An 18,008-nucleotide genomic window follows, 5' to 3' on the forward strand; every position below is an offset into this window, starting at 1 on the left:
GCAAAGTCCCAACCTGCAGTGGCTGAGCTCAGCTTTAGTGCTGCGTGAGTGATTGCTCACACTTCATAGAATCATGGAATCATACAATGGGTTGGGTTGAAAAGGACCACCAAGATCATCTAGTTTCACCCCTCCTGCCATGGAGAGGGTTGCTTACCACTAGACCAGGCTGCCAGAGCCACATCCAGCCCGGCCTTTGAAAGCCTCCAGGGATGGGGCATCCACAACCTCCTTGGGCAACCTGTTCCAGTGCGTCACCACCCTCTGTGTGAAAAACTTCCTCCTAATATCTAACCTAAATCTCCCGTCCTAGTTAGAAACCATTTCCCCTTGTCCTATCACTATCAATCCATCTAAACAGCCACTCCCCCTGCTGTTTATATGCTCCTTCAAGTACTGGAAGGCCACGATGAGTCCCCATTGAGCCTTCTCTTCTCCAAGTAAAACAAGCCCAGTTCCTTCAACCTTTCCTCATAGGAGAGGTGCTCCAGTCCTCTGATCATCTTAGTGGACCTCCTCTGGACACTTGCTAAAATGTAAATGTAGCTTGGAATATGAGTGGGGGAAAAAAAAACCAAAAACAACATCAGAACATATTAGTGGATAATTTTAAAAGAGAATTCAGATTGTGTTTTATAGAATATTAATGCAGAAATTGAAAATTTTGCTACACCTTGAGTAAAGTACAGTGGGATTTGTAAAATTATTGTTGATGATAGTGATCAATAACTAGTCCTTGTTTTGTAGCAGTTTGGAAGTTTATTAACCCATTAATAAAATATAGTTTCTAGCAATAAATTGTAATTTCAGTTTGATAAAGAGAAGATGAAAGAAGGAAATAAGCACATTGCTTATTAAAAAAATTGCAAATTTGAGGTGAGCTTTTAAATTACTCATGTCGTTATTAAATTGTAGGGCATGGGAATTGGGATGACTTCTGTTAATTAGAATTAGGGTGGCTCCTGCTAATTAGGGCAAAAAGATTAATAGTTTATTTTATACGCAGTAATAGGTTTGATACTTGCTTCAAGATAGGTCCCTTCCAAAGAGGGATAGTTGCTTCTACTGTATGAGCAGAAAGAAAATGGAAACAGAAGGAAGAACAAAAAGGAAAGACAGAAAATAGAAGATATTGTGGGTGACCCTGCGAATCCATAACAACAACTGTGCTGGTAATAAATTTACTTTGCTTTATGCAGACAGTATAGATGCAACATGGAGCAAGTTGCAAAGTGTAATCTGGGAAAAAGGTTGATGCTAAGGCATCAGTTTCAGTGTTTCAGTGAGTTTTGGTGAACAATTGCCAAACAATTGTTTTCTGGTATCTGATTTAAAAATTTCAGGAATAGAAACAGACCAACAACAACAAAAAAGACTTAGAGTAGTTACAAAGTACTTATAAAAAATAACATGCATTTGCTTTGTAGTCTCTTTTTGAGATCTCTTGTGCTTTCTAAACACGTGCATTTCAGTGATGTGTGTGACTTTTACAGGGCAGATGTATGTTTCACAGTGATTCAAAATGGAATTTTATTTTTAGATTTGCAAACAAAAGAAGTAAAAGGAGAACAGTCATTTTGACTTAATTTTAAGGCCTCTCTGTTATGGCAGTTGCATTTGCTTGATGGTTCCACAAAGAAAACCTCTTTTTACATGTAAGTTGGTACCAGGAGAACAACATGTGGATTGCATTATGTTAAAAGTTAGCTACGAACTCATTTGTTTTCCACATGAACATAGATTTTACCAAAATTAAACCCTGAAGAGGTGGTTACATCATTGATGAATCAGTGTGATTTCCCCTACCACAGACTGCTCAGTGCTGCCCAAACTTTGCCTACCCCAAATATTGCAGTCCTCAGAAACCTGAAATGGGTGCTGTTTGTCAGAGAACTCCACCTGGTTGTTGTTGGTGTGAACACCTGAGGTCATTTTGTGGCTGGATTCTCCTTATGTGGCCAGGACCACCCTTGGAGGTGATGCTTCTGGATTTGTAGGTAAGGTGAAGGTGTTGCTAAGTGCTCCCCTGTTCAGAGGGAAGATCCTTTCCCCAGAGCAAGATTTGGTGGCCAGCTTGGCACTCCAACACACACTTCTCTCAGGCTGTGTGTAGCTCCTTAAAGCAGTGGTCATCCCACTGAGGGCCCCATTGTCACCTGTGGCTCACAGCTGAGGTGCTTCAGACAGGACAGCCTTGGGATTTGAATTCATGGGGAAGGGAGAGTAGGGGGAAGAGAAGTGACATGTCTCAGAATCTCTGCCACTGAGTGGCTGCTAATAATGATCTTATGACAGAGCCCAATTAGGGGCTGTGAAGGAGGTGGAAGATGGGGACTGCTGACCACAGTGACCAGCTGCCACAACTAGCTGGGCTTTCCTGAAGTGGTTTTACTGTTTCCATTTTGGAAATGTTTTATCAGGAAAAAAGCAAAGTAAATCAAAATCAAATTCAACTAACCAGCCAACAACAGCAACAACAAAAAACCAAAGCAAAAAAAAAACAACAAAAACCAGCAGTTCTGGTATCCTTTTCAGTTGGATACTTGCATACATGAGCACGAACTGCTTGACCATAAAGACCAATGTGAAGAACATGAGATAAATGACCTCTCACTTCTTTCTCTGGCTGTGAGATGACTTGAGTACTGTACAAACCCAGTCACGCCACAGAAAGCCCTCTGTGTAAATGCAGCTGTGCTAGCAAAATTGTGCTTTTGTTGGTAGTGTTTATCTACCAACAAAATTTATCTGAGGTCAGGATGGGAAGTGTTGACAAAAGCACAGCTTTGCTGGTATGTCTTCCACATTAGGAATACTTTGTTATATTTTCTAGTTTTTCTGGCAAAGACTTGTGAGGAGTTATGTGGTTGCAGATAAGTGTGCTTGCCCTTTATTCCCAAAGAGCTGCAATCCTCTTCTGTGTGCAGCTCTAGCAAGCTCAGCAGCTCGTGCGCTGTCAGCAAACAAGTGCTTATCTAATGGCTGTATGGCTGTAGTCAAGAGGGAAAATGATGGAAAACATTCCACAATAAACCTAGACTGGCAGATTGAATATGACACAGAAATAAAAGTTTAGATTTTTTTTTTGAAGTCATCTTTGACATCATATAGCACACTAATGAATTTTACGGTTATTTAACACATGGCTTGTGTTTCTAGCTTTGCTAAATACTTTTATCCCAGCCTACCAGGCCCTCAGGAGAGTTGTACACAGTTTTTCCTTCTTGTTAGGTTTACTTCGTTAGGTTTTTACCAGTAAAAGCAGGTGGTAATCACCTTTACTTTGCGTGTTGTAATTCACTTTGCCTTGACACAGGAGCTGTTAAAAAGCAAACCAGGAAAAAGAAAGGACCTAAGTTTTTACATCTGTGACTAGAAAGAAAAAGATGCAATCGAACACCTACTGAACAAGAAATATTGTGTGTATTTTTGCACACAGAGCAGTGGATATCGCTTCTCTTCAGGCTGCTAGGTTGTGGGAGTACAGGGGATGTATTTGGGGATGTGGTGATAAACTGTGTTTATCAGAGAGAGAAGCGTATTGAGAAGGGATAAGGTCATTGTGAAGATAGATTTACTGGGAGATAAAACCCAGGTCTGCATGAAGCCAAGCAGAGCAACTAATTGCATGGTTAGGGGGACAGTGCACTTTCTTAGCTGATCCGTGTGATGCTGACAACATTGTCTTTCCTGAAATGCATCCTCTTTTTCAAGTGTTAACTCATACTTTCTTTTTTTCTCCCTACTGCTTGTTCCTTTGGGCTTTAGGTAGCCTCTATTCCCCGTTTCCCTCACAAGAATAGTTTTATGTTACAGGGAACGCACGGTCTTTTTAGCAGGGTGTGAGATATTCCCTCTCCCTGTGGCTTCATGTCTGTGTGGCTATAGTTACAGACAACCCGAGCACTGCATGCAAGAGCTGCATGGGGTTGGGCTTCCAGCTATGGCTGGGGCTGTTCAGGAACCCACACCATGGGGGGAGCACTGGGGACGTGGGCCTTGCACGTGTATTGAAACCAACACCTGAAGCACGGCAAGAATGGAATGTTCCTCACTTCGTGGAAGAGGATTAGTATGATTTTCAGGAAAGAGATTAAACTTGAGGTCATTTCCTTCCTATTGTTATGCTTTTGAATTTTTGCCAAGGAGATGGGTGAAAGGATCTATTTTTGTCTTTGAACACTTTGAATTTAAATTATGTCTTTACTTTGAATACAGAGGAGTGAAACTGCACTTTATTCTTGCCGTTGTACTCTGTGGTGTGTCTGAAAACTTGCAGATTTCTTTCAGTGTCTTTCTTTTTACTGGCATTGTGGTTAATTAAGCATTTGAGTTGCTTCTGTGCCTTCAAATATCACATTCCATGTGGGCGCATGAAGCTGCTCTGATCTTTAGAGCTGAAGTGTTTCTCATGAACATAGGGAGGGAAATAATACATGTAATGCTAGAAAAACTAGGAAATGATCTGTTTTAGGGTCTTAAGATAAAGACTATGAAAATGGGAGCAAGGATCATTGCTTACTACTCCATCAATTTAAACTTAAATAGCAAGAAGTTTTAGTTGGTTGTACAGTATTTGGATGCAGAACATGTTACAATTTTGTCTTGTGCTCAGCTTCTAGCTTGGAGGGAGATGTGAGGGGAATACAGCTCCTCTCTCACTGTCCTGTCAGTCACTGGTAAAAAGTGAAGAATTGCTCTTGCTGGTACAGTGCAATAACTGTCAGCAATGTAGTATGTTTGGTGTAAATGCAGTCATGGGGGACACTCAAAGAGATGCAACTGGATTGCCCAAGGGCTTCCCTCCTCTCGCCTTTTTGGGGGGTTGCTTTGTGGGTGTTTGAAGCTTTGCAGCCGCTGAGTCTGCAACAGTTGTAAATTTCTTTTGTAATAGCCCGCTTCTGGTGTTCTCTCCCCTTTTGTTCCCTTGAGGTGCTCACAGGAACACGAAATATGAGAGCAGCTTTCAGTTCTGTATTAGCACAAAGTCTGTCTTAATTTCTGGGACTGGAAACATTTGTTGTAAAGTCTTCAAGCTGAGCAGAAGTATTCATGTGTTATTTTTCTTGCTGTGTTTTTGGTTGCCCAGTTTCCACTTGGGAAAAATGAAATTTGCTTGAGAGCTTTAACATAGTGCTCCGTGAACATCTTATTGCACAAAATGCTGAAAAGGGCTCTGTCTCCAGACATCTGGGCATCTGCTGCAGTGCTTGAACCCTACTTCTAAAACGGCCTCAAAATGCCCTGTCTTTTAGTGTGGTACTGGGGCTGCTTTGGCCCAATCTGTGTCCTTTCTGTGAACAGAAGGAGCTGCTGGCATCCACCAGGAAGAAAGGTTGGGGCAGTCAGAGTATCTGGCACAGAGGAGCCTTGTCCCAGCCCTGTGGCGTCTACCAGCCTGCAAGAGGAGAAGCAGGAATGGTGGTGCTTGGCCACCTGCTTGTCTTCCTGCTCAGAGTGCTCAGTGGGCAGTTATCCTGGGCTGAGGGTAGCTTCACCCCAGCTGCTGTCACAAGCAGTCTGCTCTTCTCGAAAATACCTGGACTGTAGGGCAAGTGAAGTACCAAGTAAGTGCAGACCTGCACTTCTGTGGGCTCCTGCTGCTTTCGTCACCATGCCAGCCTTGTTGTCGCCTCTCCCCGTTGGATGGGCTGTAGTCTGTGCTTTGGTATCCTCCCATGGAAAAGGCAAGGAAGGAAGTGCCGGGAGGATGGGGTTTTTGCTTCCTGTACCCTCCGGATGGGAGTGGCTACAAATAGCTTTGCTGGAAGGACATAATACTTGACGCATTCTAACATTGGCTGTTTGAACCCAGATAAACCCTTGATTAAAGGGGAAGATGCAGGCAGTTGCGTGTAACTGCTAGAAACTGCCTGGGAGTTTGCAGCCATTCTTCTGAAATCCTCTCCTTAAAATGACGGGGGAGGAAGAGAGAGCAGAGAAGCAGCCTGAGAAGCAGTGACTGTGCATCAGTGTTAATGCAGAGCTGAAGTGTCCAGAGCCGAGCTGCACAACCTGGCCCCAAAAGGCAAATTCTGTAGAAAATATTGTTTGTGATTGGAAACGAGTGCGGCTTTTAGGATCCACTGATCTTTTTTAATTCTCCAGTTTGTTAATTGGATTCATATGGAGGAATGCAGTTTAGGATCCTCAGATACCCTTTGGAATGGCCAGGTAAGGCTAGAAGGTGCTTCAAAGTATTTATCTAATTTCATCATTGTGTTGCATACACTAGTGCTGTCTTCTCTGAAAAATCCTCTGGTTCCTGTAGAAAGCTTGTGAGTTGTTGGCTGTCTGACACTGGGACTTAAATGAATATTGCAGACTAAAAGCTGTATACATGGAGTTAACATTTGGTCATGGGACAGTAACTGTATTTTTTTAAATGGGTTGCTAAAATGTGATTTATTCTAATAATGGTTTGCAACAAACACTCTGCTTGCAAGTGCTAATTTGCTTACTGACTTTACAGAAAGGGAGTGAGGCCTCAGGTGATACAAACTTTTCTTCTTCTTTAAATGTGTCCACTAAAATAATTAGAGAGTGCCAAAGTGAAAATATTGCACAAAATCTAGTGTTCTAAACTTGTACTCAATCAGTTGCTTAAGATACACAGTACTCTCTGTTATAGCATTGTTAGCTTTACATTTTTTTGACTGTTTTATTCCTTGCTCACACGTGGAACCACCTGCTCACAACAAAAAGTGGAGTGCACTTAGTGGCAGCAGGGTTGAGATTTTGGAAGTCATGCAATAACATGCATCTAAATCAGGCTTCTGTTTTACACAGAAAGTGCCATCATAGAAATGTCCCGATGCTTGGCTCAAAATTCAGTTCAGAATTATTCTCCAGTGCAGGTTAACTACAATCCTGTTACTTTTAGAGGCTGATATAGTATAGATATATACTAGATAGATATAGTAAAATAGCTAACGGCTGATAATTTATAACAGTATGTTTAAGAGAGAAACTGGTATCAGTGAATCTCAGCTTAAGACAAAACTGTACTTAGTCTTTCTATCCATAAGCCTGCAGCTCCCATACTGCACACAGTAAGAGAATATCTGACAAGAAAAATAATGTTTAGAATTATACTTTATAAGTATCAGTAGGCTGAATGTACACACACACCCTTGCTAACTCATCATTTTCAGTGTCCAAGAATGTATTAAAATTAACCTGAAATGCTAAGGGGTCAAATTTTGACGATCAGAACTTCATTTTTAAAATTAAGAATATATAATACAAGCGTTTGAAAAGGTTTTACATAAAATATCTTCCAGAAAGGCATAAAAAAACAGAGCTTAGAAGGTAAATCTCAAATAAGATTTCCACAGAATTATGTTGGGATACAATAGTGTTACCAAAATGATTGATCTCTTCTGAGCTGAGCTGCATGGATTTCAAGAGCAATGAATTAGAAGACTCATATACAATACTGAAATACAAAAATGCAAAATTGTGTATAATTAAATCCTCTCAGTTATATTCTGAATTTCCTTCCCTCTGAGCTCTGCATTAAAGCATCTATAAGTATCACAGGATTACAGAATCGTGGGGGTTGGAAGGGGCCTTGAGATCGAGTTCAACTCGCTGCTAAAGCAGGTGCCGTACAATAGATTACACGGGTAGGTGTCCAGCTGGATCGTGAGTATCTCTGTAGGAGGAGGCTCTGCAACCTCACTGGGCAGCCTATTCCAGTGATCCATCACCCTTACCGTGAAGAAATTATTCCACATGTTAGTACGGAACTTCCTATATTCAAGTTCTAGGCCATTACTCCTTGTCCTTTCTCTATGCACTGCCAAGAAGAGCCTGTCTTCATCCATTTGCCTTCCACCTCTGTTTAGATAGTTATAAATGTTTGTCAGATCTTTTCTCAGTCTTCTTTTCCCCAGGCTGAACAGACTCAGTTTACTCAGCCTTTCCTCATGCATGAGATGCTGCAGGCCTTTAATTATCTTTGTTACCCTCTGCTGGACTCCTTCTAGGAGATCCCAGTCTTTTTTGAACTGGGAGCCCAGAACTGGATCTGTTAGTCTAAATATGGCCTCAGCAGGGCAGAATAGAGGGGGAGAATTGCCTCCCTTGACATGCTGGCCATGCTTTTTTAATGCACCCCAGGACACCATTAGTCTTGTTGGCAAACTGCTAGCTTATGGCCAACCTGTTGTCTATGAGGACCCCCAGGTCCTTCTCTGCAGAGCTTCTATCCAGTGGATTATCCCCTCATCTGTACGGATGCATTATTAAAGTATGTTGCAGAGACCAAACAATCACTGTAGGGAACAATTTTTTTTCTTCCTGTATGATAAATGCAAGATAGTTCCACAGTAGAAGTTTGTTAATTCCATAATTTTCAATTTTTTTTTATTTTTTTATTTTTTTTGTGAAGAATAAAAATCCTCTGTTTTTATGGAGACAAGCCTTTTGTCTACTCCACTAGTGACCATATGAGCTGTGAGCATTGGTTTGCACCTGAGCAGTCTGTGCACTGGGCTCTCAGGCTAGCTTTAGTGACCATGAGTAGCAATTCTTCCTTTTTAACTTGTTTTGTTTTCCAAGACTGGTATCTGTTTTATTTATTTGTTAGTTTGAACTATACAAAGTGTCACTCTGTGGTGATGTATTTCAGATAGAAATAGTGAAAAACCTTCTTCCTTACACAACAATATCAAAAAATATCAGAAATTGTGAGACACAAAGAACAAAGTGTAAACTGCACAGAAGCCTCCTGTTGTCTTATACTTTTGCATAAAGTACTTCAGATATTTCAGCAGGGCTTTCTGTGCTGTCTCACATAACATACATTTGCGTAGACAGACTGATGGAATGCAGGCTAAATAGGTGGATAACGAAGCGGGCTGACAACTGGATCAGCTGCTATTAGACATCCTGGAAGATAGGACAAATCCTCAGCAAGCTTGCAGATGGGACGAAACTGGCAAGAACTGCCAGTTCCTGATAAACTGATAAAGCAGCTAGTTGTGCTGCCATTCAGGTGGACCTCGAGAGGATGGAGAAATGAGTGAGCAAGAGGGTCATGACCAAGTCTTTCAACCCCTGACACCAGTCAGTATGAAGCTGACTGCCTGCAAAGCAGCTTTCAGAAAAAGACTTGGAGGTCCTTCTGAGCAAGTCAAACAGGAGCCAGAGGTGCATCCTTGCAATGAAGCTGTCTGCTGACATCTGGGGCTGTGTTAGAAAGCATTAAGAAATGGTCCTAAGTGTCTGCTGTACATGAGTGGAGCCACATGTCCTGTCATTGATGTACAGGATCTTCTTGTGGCTCTTACTCTTGCATTGAGTGGCATTCTGTTGTGCAAACTCATTATGTTAAAATGATCCCTTCTTCTTCCATTGAGATGTTCAGTACTTGTATATAGCTTTGCACTTAATATAGCCTTACTGAATTGGGAATGTTACACGTACTGTTGGTACCTTATATACCTTAAGCGGTTTTGTAAAGATGGCGAGTCCTAAAAGAGAAAACATTATTACTTTGAACATTTTTGCTGCACAGTGATTTCAAAGAGCAGTAGGCAGTGTAGAGTCCACTAGAGTGTAGAGATATTTATTATTATGACCCACTTTTCATTGCAGAGCATCATAAATTTTCCCGTTTACTCATTTTTACAAGGCTTGCAATATGGTGAGAAATCAGATACTTTCTGTAATATTTTGTGTTTATAGAAGATAAAATGATGCTGTGGGTCTTCCTTTGTTCTGTTTCTTTCAGAACCATAGATCAACTTGACAAGATACCAGTGCAGAAGGACAGTATTTTTTTTTGGGGTATTTCATGTTCTGGGAAGAGATATTTATATCTACTCTCTGGCCCAGATTCTAGAACAGCAGCCAGTTTCACAAACAGCAACAATTACCAGCTAAAAGGGGACCAGAATGTCTTGGAGTTGAGGATCCCTGGGGAATATATGTAGGTTTTTGAGAAGAGGAGTGATGAAGTAGTGGTAATTTTGGCATTCTGCTTTTTGTGCTCTCAAACACTTCTGTCTTCCCTCCAACTCCCCTCCACACACACATCTGAGTGTTGCTGAGGCTTATCACAGCTGAACCTTTTTATTGCAGTGTTGATAGGCAAATTTCTGCACTATTGTCTGCTTCAGTGTTATCATGCTATTTGATTTCTGTTTGCTGTTTTGTTCCTTTCTTTAAAATCCACGTACTGAGCTCTGAAGTTATTTTTCCATATACATAACAAAATAACAAAATTTTTCTCTCTATGTGAATAACTTCATGCGAGTAGAAAGAATCAACTGTTTCAGGGGAAAATCAAAGTTGTCCAAAATAAATTTTGTAATCTGAGTAGATTGCTGTCAGGCAGAGACCTGTTAGCATTTTTCATCCATCCATCTCCACCACCTTCTGTTGCAATGGCAGTGTGCCTGTGGGCAGAGCATCAATGATTTACTCTTCATTACTGCAAAGGAGACTATTTCTGGATAGAAGAACTGAAAATTCAGAAGTGTTGAATTGTATTAATTAAGTTGTTAGTAAATGCGCTGCCTTGTAACAATCAGCTCAGCATTTATGCTTGGCTTGCATGTTCTTCATGCAGGACCTTTTCTGAACTTCACTGACGTCCCTGTAAAGATTTCTGTTGACTTTAGTTATCGATTTTAAAAGACCAGGAACAAATGCTTGTAGCTGAAGTGTTGGAAGTCTTGCTATTAAGTGCTTATTTCATGCCTTCAAACTTTCTGGATTTGTTAAAAAAATATTCAAATAGTCTTTTATTTACTTAGACGTACTGAGGACACTGAATAATTTAATACTGCTTGTATTGGAAGTATCCTTGGAATTTTCTAAGAATCTGTTTGCTTTTGGTAGTGAAGTGTAGTTTGTGAACCAAAAGAGATACTAATGGAAATATGCTAGACGTTAAACTGGCACTCAGGGGAAGCATGAGATATGTCCATGGAAGAAAATAGTGGGACCTCGGGTTAGAAAGGCACATTCTAAAGAAGAAACTAACAAGAAAACCAACCCAGAAACAAGCAAACAAAACCCAACCAGCTCAACATCATATTGCTTGCTTACATACAGAGATCTTTGAGGCTCCTGAGATGCTTTACAGACTGTACTTCTAGAATTTCTCTATCTTTGAGGAAAATAAATATGTGGATAAGATGCAGCTTTCTTTGCTCTTTTTTTTTTTTTCTTTTTTTTTTCTTTTTTCAGTAATGAAGATAATCATGCATGCTATAAATTTTTATTGCCTGTGTGCTTACCTTTATGATGCGTGCAGTTTCCTCATGGAAAGTTAAACCTGATGGTATTGGAGTCGGCCAAGGATAGAGATTGTCCGGCTGCGCTCTGTGCTGGGTGGCCTCACCTCCTCACCGCCCAGCACAGCTTGGGTGCTGCAACATAAGAAGGACATGTAGCTATTAGAGAGCATCCAAAGGAGGGCTACAAAAGAGAAGGGTCTGAGGACGGGTTGTGTGAGGAGCAGTTGAGGTGGATCAGGTGGGGGTTAGGGAGGGCTTCTGCCCCAGACTGTATTTTTAAGTCAAGAGTAACAAAGCTGCGTTCTTGATTATTCTTTCATAAATAGTGTATGGTTTTCTAAAATGCAGGTGACAGTTCTTTAGTTTTATTTATGTGGGACTTCTTTTCAAAGAAACTGTGCTTGATTGGATAAGAGCTTCCTGAATAGAGCTACAGTAGCCTTAAGTTTTTGGTGAAATCTTTTTAAGATTGCAGAATGCATTCAAATTTGTGTTATAAAACAAATTTATGTACTTATTTTTTAAGAGTCAGGGTTATTACGTGCCACTGAAGAAAGGAGGATCTTGTACTTGAGGCAGGAGGTATATTTATGTGATTAAGAAGCGACTTCATAAGCACACTTTGAACATGTTATGATGCCTACTTCCAAAGAACTTCCTGTATGAAAGAAGTTGTATTTATGTCAGCTTCCTCTGGGTCATCCTAACCTTTGTGCCCTTCCAGCAGCTTCTCCCTCTGTTTGTGTTTCATTCAAACAGCATTCTGAGTTTCTGAACACAGGCTGGTAAGTAAAAACAAACCCCGTGACCTGTTTTTGTTTCTGTTATGACAAAAACATTTCTTAAGGAGGAGAAAATACCGATACTGCTGAACTGATCTTCAGAGACTTATTGTTTGCATCTCAGTTTTCCTCTTTGGAATTTATTTCTTTCATTTTTTTCACTCATTTGTGTTTTTGGCTTATTAAGTGACGCACTCTGCCTTTAGGACTTAGTTCACTAGTACGTAATAATGCTGGCTGGGAAATTGAATACGCCATATTTTTTGGTGTAAGTATAAAAATATTCTCTCCGGATCTCAAAATGTAGGAATACTTCAAAAAGTGAAGCAAGTTCTGATACCTGTACATCACTGCTAAGGAGCAAGTGCCAGATTTTCACAGCACAGAACGAGACCATCATATAAAATGGTGTTGCAGCTCCATGATGAAGTTGCAATCAACTATGCATTCCCGTCAGCCTGTCTATTTGAGGAGAAGAAGTTTTGGAATTTAATGCTTTATCTTGGCAGTTGGCCTCTTAAAGGAAGCCGTATATTTACTTTGACTCTGTATGTCTGTTAAGTCTGCATTAAGTGATCTATCTACTGTAAGAGAAGCCATGCATCTTTTCTTTGTTAGCTTAACCTTCTTTTTTCTTTCTTTTTTTCCCTCATATGTTTTTGTTTCTGAGCTTCTCAAACTAAACAAGAAAATAAAAAACCACCCTGCTGTTATAAATGCTACATGGCAATGTGTATATTTTTTCCTCTTACAGATGAGAACTCTCCAGCCAATTTCTGGGATTCCAAGAATCGGGGAGTGACTGGCACTCAAAAAGGACAAATTGTATGGCGAATTGAACCTGGTCCCTATTTTATGGAATGTGAGTACCTACTTATCCAGTGGGCAAACATGCCAATTATGTCAAGGCAAACCTGCAGGATTGCACTTGATAGCCATTTTGTCACACTCTAACAAACCTAAGGGATTGATTGTATTTCTCCTAGTAGCATATTTTTCAATGTGTTTGCTACACATCACAAAAAGTGTATTACACAAAAAAAGTCGTGCAAATATTGACTAAAAAAAAAAAAAATAGTTGAGTTCTGAGGTGCATTTGTATTTTAGGGATGTTCTTGGACAGCGTACTTCAAGAGAACAAAAAGTTGCCTTGTTCAATATTGTGTAGTATATATGCAGTGAAAGATGGAGTCCCCTCCCAGGAATTTTAAAGTTTCATCTGGACAAAACATTAATTATAAATGGACATGAAGAAAAGGATAATGAGGTGACAGTCTTTGCTCATGTTTGTTAGCATTAACATTAGATTTATTGCTGGGAATTGCCAGCCTTCTGTCCTGTTGCATTAGGATGTCTCAGCTGAAGTTTCATTATGCTGGGAAATTCATTGGATGGTTTTGAAATATCGAATCTTAGTGTGACTGAAATAAACAAATCTCCAGCAGAGTTCTGCAGCAATTCTTGGTAGTGAAGGTTCAAATCAGAGTGCTAAGCCACTTCATTAGATTACAAGGACTTGCAGTAAGCTAAGCTGCTCTGTTATATGCTTTTTAAATTTAATTTAATTTAATTTTTTTTGCTTTTTAATGAAATATTGTTATTTTACTATGTGATCCACTTAGGAAATCGGATTCTTTAATTCTAGGATGTTGTATATGAGTTTGTTGAAAACCCTGATAAGTGTGGCATCAAAGTGGCAATCAGTCCCAAAAGAGCTGTGAGTTGTTCTACCACCTGTTTAGCCTCACAGCAATGTCTTCCTTCATAAATTAGAATATATATATATATACACCCACTCTGATATCGTACACTGTAGTGCTTCTAACTGTAAATCTTGGCAGAATTTTCTCTTCTCATTGACTGATACACAGCAATACATGTGTTTCTAAAGATGTTGGGCCTCGCCCCCTCTACTATAAATAATTATTAAGAGTATTTATTTCTAGAAGCCATCAGTGAATCTTGCCGACTTAAATCTATGCATCACACAACACATATATTTTAACAAGAAAGAAAGAGCTTTAATCAAATATAATAGGATAAAATCAAAATAGGATTTTGCTACAGAAGAAAATGGTTGAACTGAAGATAAAGATCAAGAAGATGTGCAGATAGCCATAATATGGACAGGCGTTTGTTATACATTCTCACTACACTGGCATGTACATACCTCTTAAGGCTGAAATGTAGCCCTGCAAGCTCTGGATCCTCAGGTTTCTTTCTCTCAGAGTCACACTCTGTATAATCATACAGTACTCCGCAATATGTATATGCGGCTGGTAGTAGAAGAAAACAATTCAATATACAGAATGAACAGTTTCTCTCATACCAATGAAATTAAAAAAAAAAAAAGCCTGTAGGCCTAATTGCCTGTCTTACCCATAATGTGAGATCTGTGCAGGGCAAAGTGCAGAGGATGGCAGCCTCGCTAACAGGCCATATCCCACTAAACTGTACGTAGCAGGAGTATTTCCATTTTAATTGCATTAATGTTAATCCGTGTGAGTCAGCTGGATTGGGCCTTAGACTCTCTGGAATGCTCAGACTTGTACCTTATAGGAAAAGCATCTTTCACCTTAATTTAGGAAGCTCTTTTTCTATGGGGATCATTTTAAACTTCTGAACAGTTTCACTGAAGTCTGTGGAATTTTTGCTTATGTTTACAGTTAAGCCTTGTTCAAGCTTTTGTCCTGAATTTTATGTTGTTATGTATCTGCGGTCCTCTAACTGAGTTTTTCAGTCATTTGGTTTATTCCTTATAAATCTCCCCATGGATTTGGTATCTCCTACTTCCCAAGCAGATGACTTGTAAACACACAGCTTGCTATCTCCTCTATTCAAATCAGAAGCCCTCAGAAAGGAGGGCGGGGAGGATCTCATCATCTTCGTACTAAAAACAGGCATTAATTCCCCCCGAAGCACCCTAAATTAGCCAAACAAGGATGATCAAAGAAAGCTCTTACACGCTTTAGACAAAAAGTGACATTAAAAAATCCACAGACTCTATGCAGAGGAGAGAATCAAAGGAATCAACATTGAAATAATTAGATGAAGCTAATATATTCCCAAAATGCAAGCAGCCTCTGAGGGGAACTATTGAGGAGTGGGGAAGGAAAAGAGTATGCAAAAAGGAAGGAAAATAAGTTCCAAGTCCAGCTCAACGTCAAAAGCAGCTGGTGTCCTTAAGCTGTCACCTCTAGAGAAAGTGACTGGCTCTGGACTGCAGAGCAGGCTCTCTTTCTTTTGCCTAGGAATGGAGCAAAAGTGTACTGTGAGCATGAAAAGGATCTCTTGCTTTAGAGACTCGACAAGGTGAATCTGAGTATCAGTGTGCCTGAGATGCTGTTTCCTTACATAACAGATGTGACTTAAAAACTTTTTGCTTTGAGGTTTGCTTAAATGTGGTGAAGGGAAAACAGTGACTCACCAGATTGCTGCCTCATGTTGTTTGCTGTATCAACTACAGGAGGATCGCTAGAAGTGACCACAGCTCTGCAAACAGTTTTCTTCCTTCTCTGGTGAAATGAAAGGGCAAGTTCAAGGTGTGTTACTATGAATTGGTAGCAATAGTGGGAATGTGCAACACGGCTTGTCTTCATATGCATTTGGTGTGGTCATCTGATATTTATCATGACATTAGACTCAAGACTGTTATTGTCTAGTGCAGGAGAGGCTGCAATTGCTCCTCGAGTGCTGATAACATGATGGAGTTTCTCTGGGTGCTCTCTTTTGGTGTGTTGGGACAGAGGTGATGGCATTCCTTATAGAGAACAGAGCTAGCAGAAAGAGTGAAGTGACTTGTGGTGATAGAAAAAACCTTGGTGACCTTGGTGATAGAAAAAACATTTGAAAGGAGGCTTGAGTTTTCTGCAGAATAGCTGATACAAGCTGCTGCAAGCTGCTGCTCATTTAGAAACTGCAGCTTCTAAGTCTGCAATATGGGCAACAAGGACTGGTTGTATTGAAAGTGCTGCAGGAGGGGCATTCAGTATAGTACAGTCACTGCTGGGCAACAATTAAGTTCAGTGCTTATGAGTCTCCGCAGGTGCAAAGTTCCTGGGAGTTAAAATCTGCAGATGTCCTAGTAGGTAAAATAGGCCAGGGCCTATTTTTGGTTGCTGGGAGCAAGGAGCACAGTATGACTTGTGCCCATACAGCCCCAGCAGCCGGGACAGAAGTGTCAAAGGTGCTGTTGTGTGCTATGGTTGGTTTTCTGCTGGTATTTTAATTCATACCATAATCCTGCTCACTTTATAGGATGGGCATGGGCTAAGAGCCTCCTTTAAGTCTGGGTTTCCTGGATTGAGCCGTGGAGTCATACTGACTTAAATTTGTCAGTTATAGCTGAGGTCTCATATGTATTAATTACAGTATCCACAAGAAACACCTTCACCTACTTTACTTGCAGTGTAATGTGTTTGTTGTTATTTATAGCATTTGATGTCATAGTCATTACTGTGAATATAAATAAGCATATCGATTTGCATATATTTTCTTCACATCTTGAACGATAACTCATAGTGGCAGCTGTTGGGATTTATCCACACACTGCCGGTCTCATCACATCAATGATGTTCCAGATCACTCTTGGGATGTTTGAGGTTAAATCCCTGCTGGTGCCACACTGCAATGCTCAGATGTGGTAACTGCACAGACTGTTTCTATTTTGTCCTTAAAATCTCAGTTTTGTGGCATGACTCTGAGATATATTCAGAAAGTGTGGTGGTAATACGTGTGTTTGCATTACACTGGCATCAGGTTACAACTGAAGCTTTATATAGTTCTCTGTATTTAGTCCTTATTTCAGTGAAACTAAGTTTTATAAAAATGGGGAATGGAGACTGAAGATTGATGTAATTTGCAGTTAGCAGAGTGAACTCCCAGCCCTCTTTTTTTATTTGAAAATACTAAGGGAGTCTGAAACAAACCAAATGGGCTTTGTAATTGAACTTGATGTACTTTCAGTTTTTAAAGGTGCTTTAGTGAAGAGTTATTGTCTGGCAGAGATAGGAGCACAGTTCCATATTCTGACCAAAACATTGGTCAGTGGTCAGTGTTAATGAGTATTCTAGTAAAATAAAATCATTACTTTTACCCAGCATACATGTTTTGAGCATTCAATTTAAATTGTAAAGGTCATATTTTTCTGATGTGGAAGCCTGGGTCTGGTGGCACTGTGTAACCAGCACCCTCTCAGTAGTCTGACTAGGCTTTCTCATGGTTATTGTTGCTGCCCTATTTATAAACATTTTCACCAAGTTAGAAATACTTTTTATTATACATCTGCAGTTTATATCTGTTGTTTCCTAGCAGTTATTTTTGAATGTAACAATTGAAATAGGATCATCTCTTGTGGTTTTTTGCAATTTATGACAAGCCTTGTTAGCTTGCTTAAGCGCATAATACCCGAAGTGTTTTATTATAAAGGTTAGATTATAATTAAACACTTGGCCGAAATGGAATGTAATATTCAGTGCTCATGGCTGTAAATAAGTGTCTCAGAGTTGCAGGAAAGTGAGTGCAGGCCAGGTCCATAGGCTGTTGCTTCAACAGATCTTGCTTTGCAGCTGCCTTTGAAGCAGTTTAAGTGGATAGAGACCAGAGGACAGAAATCTGATACTGATACTCATACTAGTTTAGCTAAAAAGCTCTGTGTAGTTCTGTTTTGGTCAGTTTTGAGGCTTTTTTCCATTCCTTCTGTAAAATAATCTGGTGTACCAGGAAGTCTATTTCTGCACATGTTCTGCTGCTCTCCTGTTTGCTGTCAGGAGTAGTCAAAAAGGTTCTTGCTTAAAATGATGCAGAGGAAAGAATATGTAGTATTTGATCAAGAAGGTTGTGTTCACTGCAGTCACGCTAAGGAAAACAAATTCAACTGACAGGATGTGCAAAACACTTCTAAATTTCTACACTTCTAACACTTCTAAATTCCTACAGTTGGCCATTGGGTGGATATGTTCAGCTGGGAAAAAAT

The 18,008-nt window shown here is 40.0% G+C and overlaps 1 protein-coding gene across 3 annotated transcripts in view; it reads left to right on the forward strand.

Moving 5' to 3' along the window:
* The window catches only part of HECW2 (HECT, C2 and WW domain containing E3 ubiquitin protein ligase 2), a 176,624-nt gene that overhangs the window by 84,604 nt on the left and 74,012 nt on the right, over nt 1–18,008 (forward strand). For 2 of the 3 annotated variants that reach the window (XM_048952762.1, XM_048952761.1), the window contains exon 3: nt 12,789–12,896. In XM_048952762.1, the coding sequence (XP_048808719.1) occupies nt 12,789–12,896 (108 nt within the window). Of the gene's footprint in view, nt 1–5,788; nt 6,175–12,788; nt 12,897–18,008 lie in introns of those variants that run through there. The other variant, XM_048952763.1, reaches the window with a different exon arrangement.

This window comes from Lagopus muta, chromosome 8 (genome assembly GCF_023343835.1).
Source record: "Lagopus muta isolate bLagMut1 chromosome 8, bLagMut1 primary, whole genome shotgun sequence".
In the NCBI taxonomy this organism is placed as follows: Eukaryota; Metazoa; Chordata; class Aves; order Galliformes; family Phasianidae; genus Lagopus; species Lagopus muta.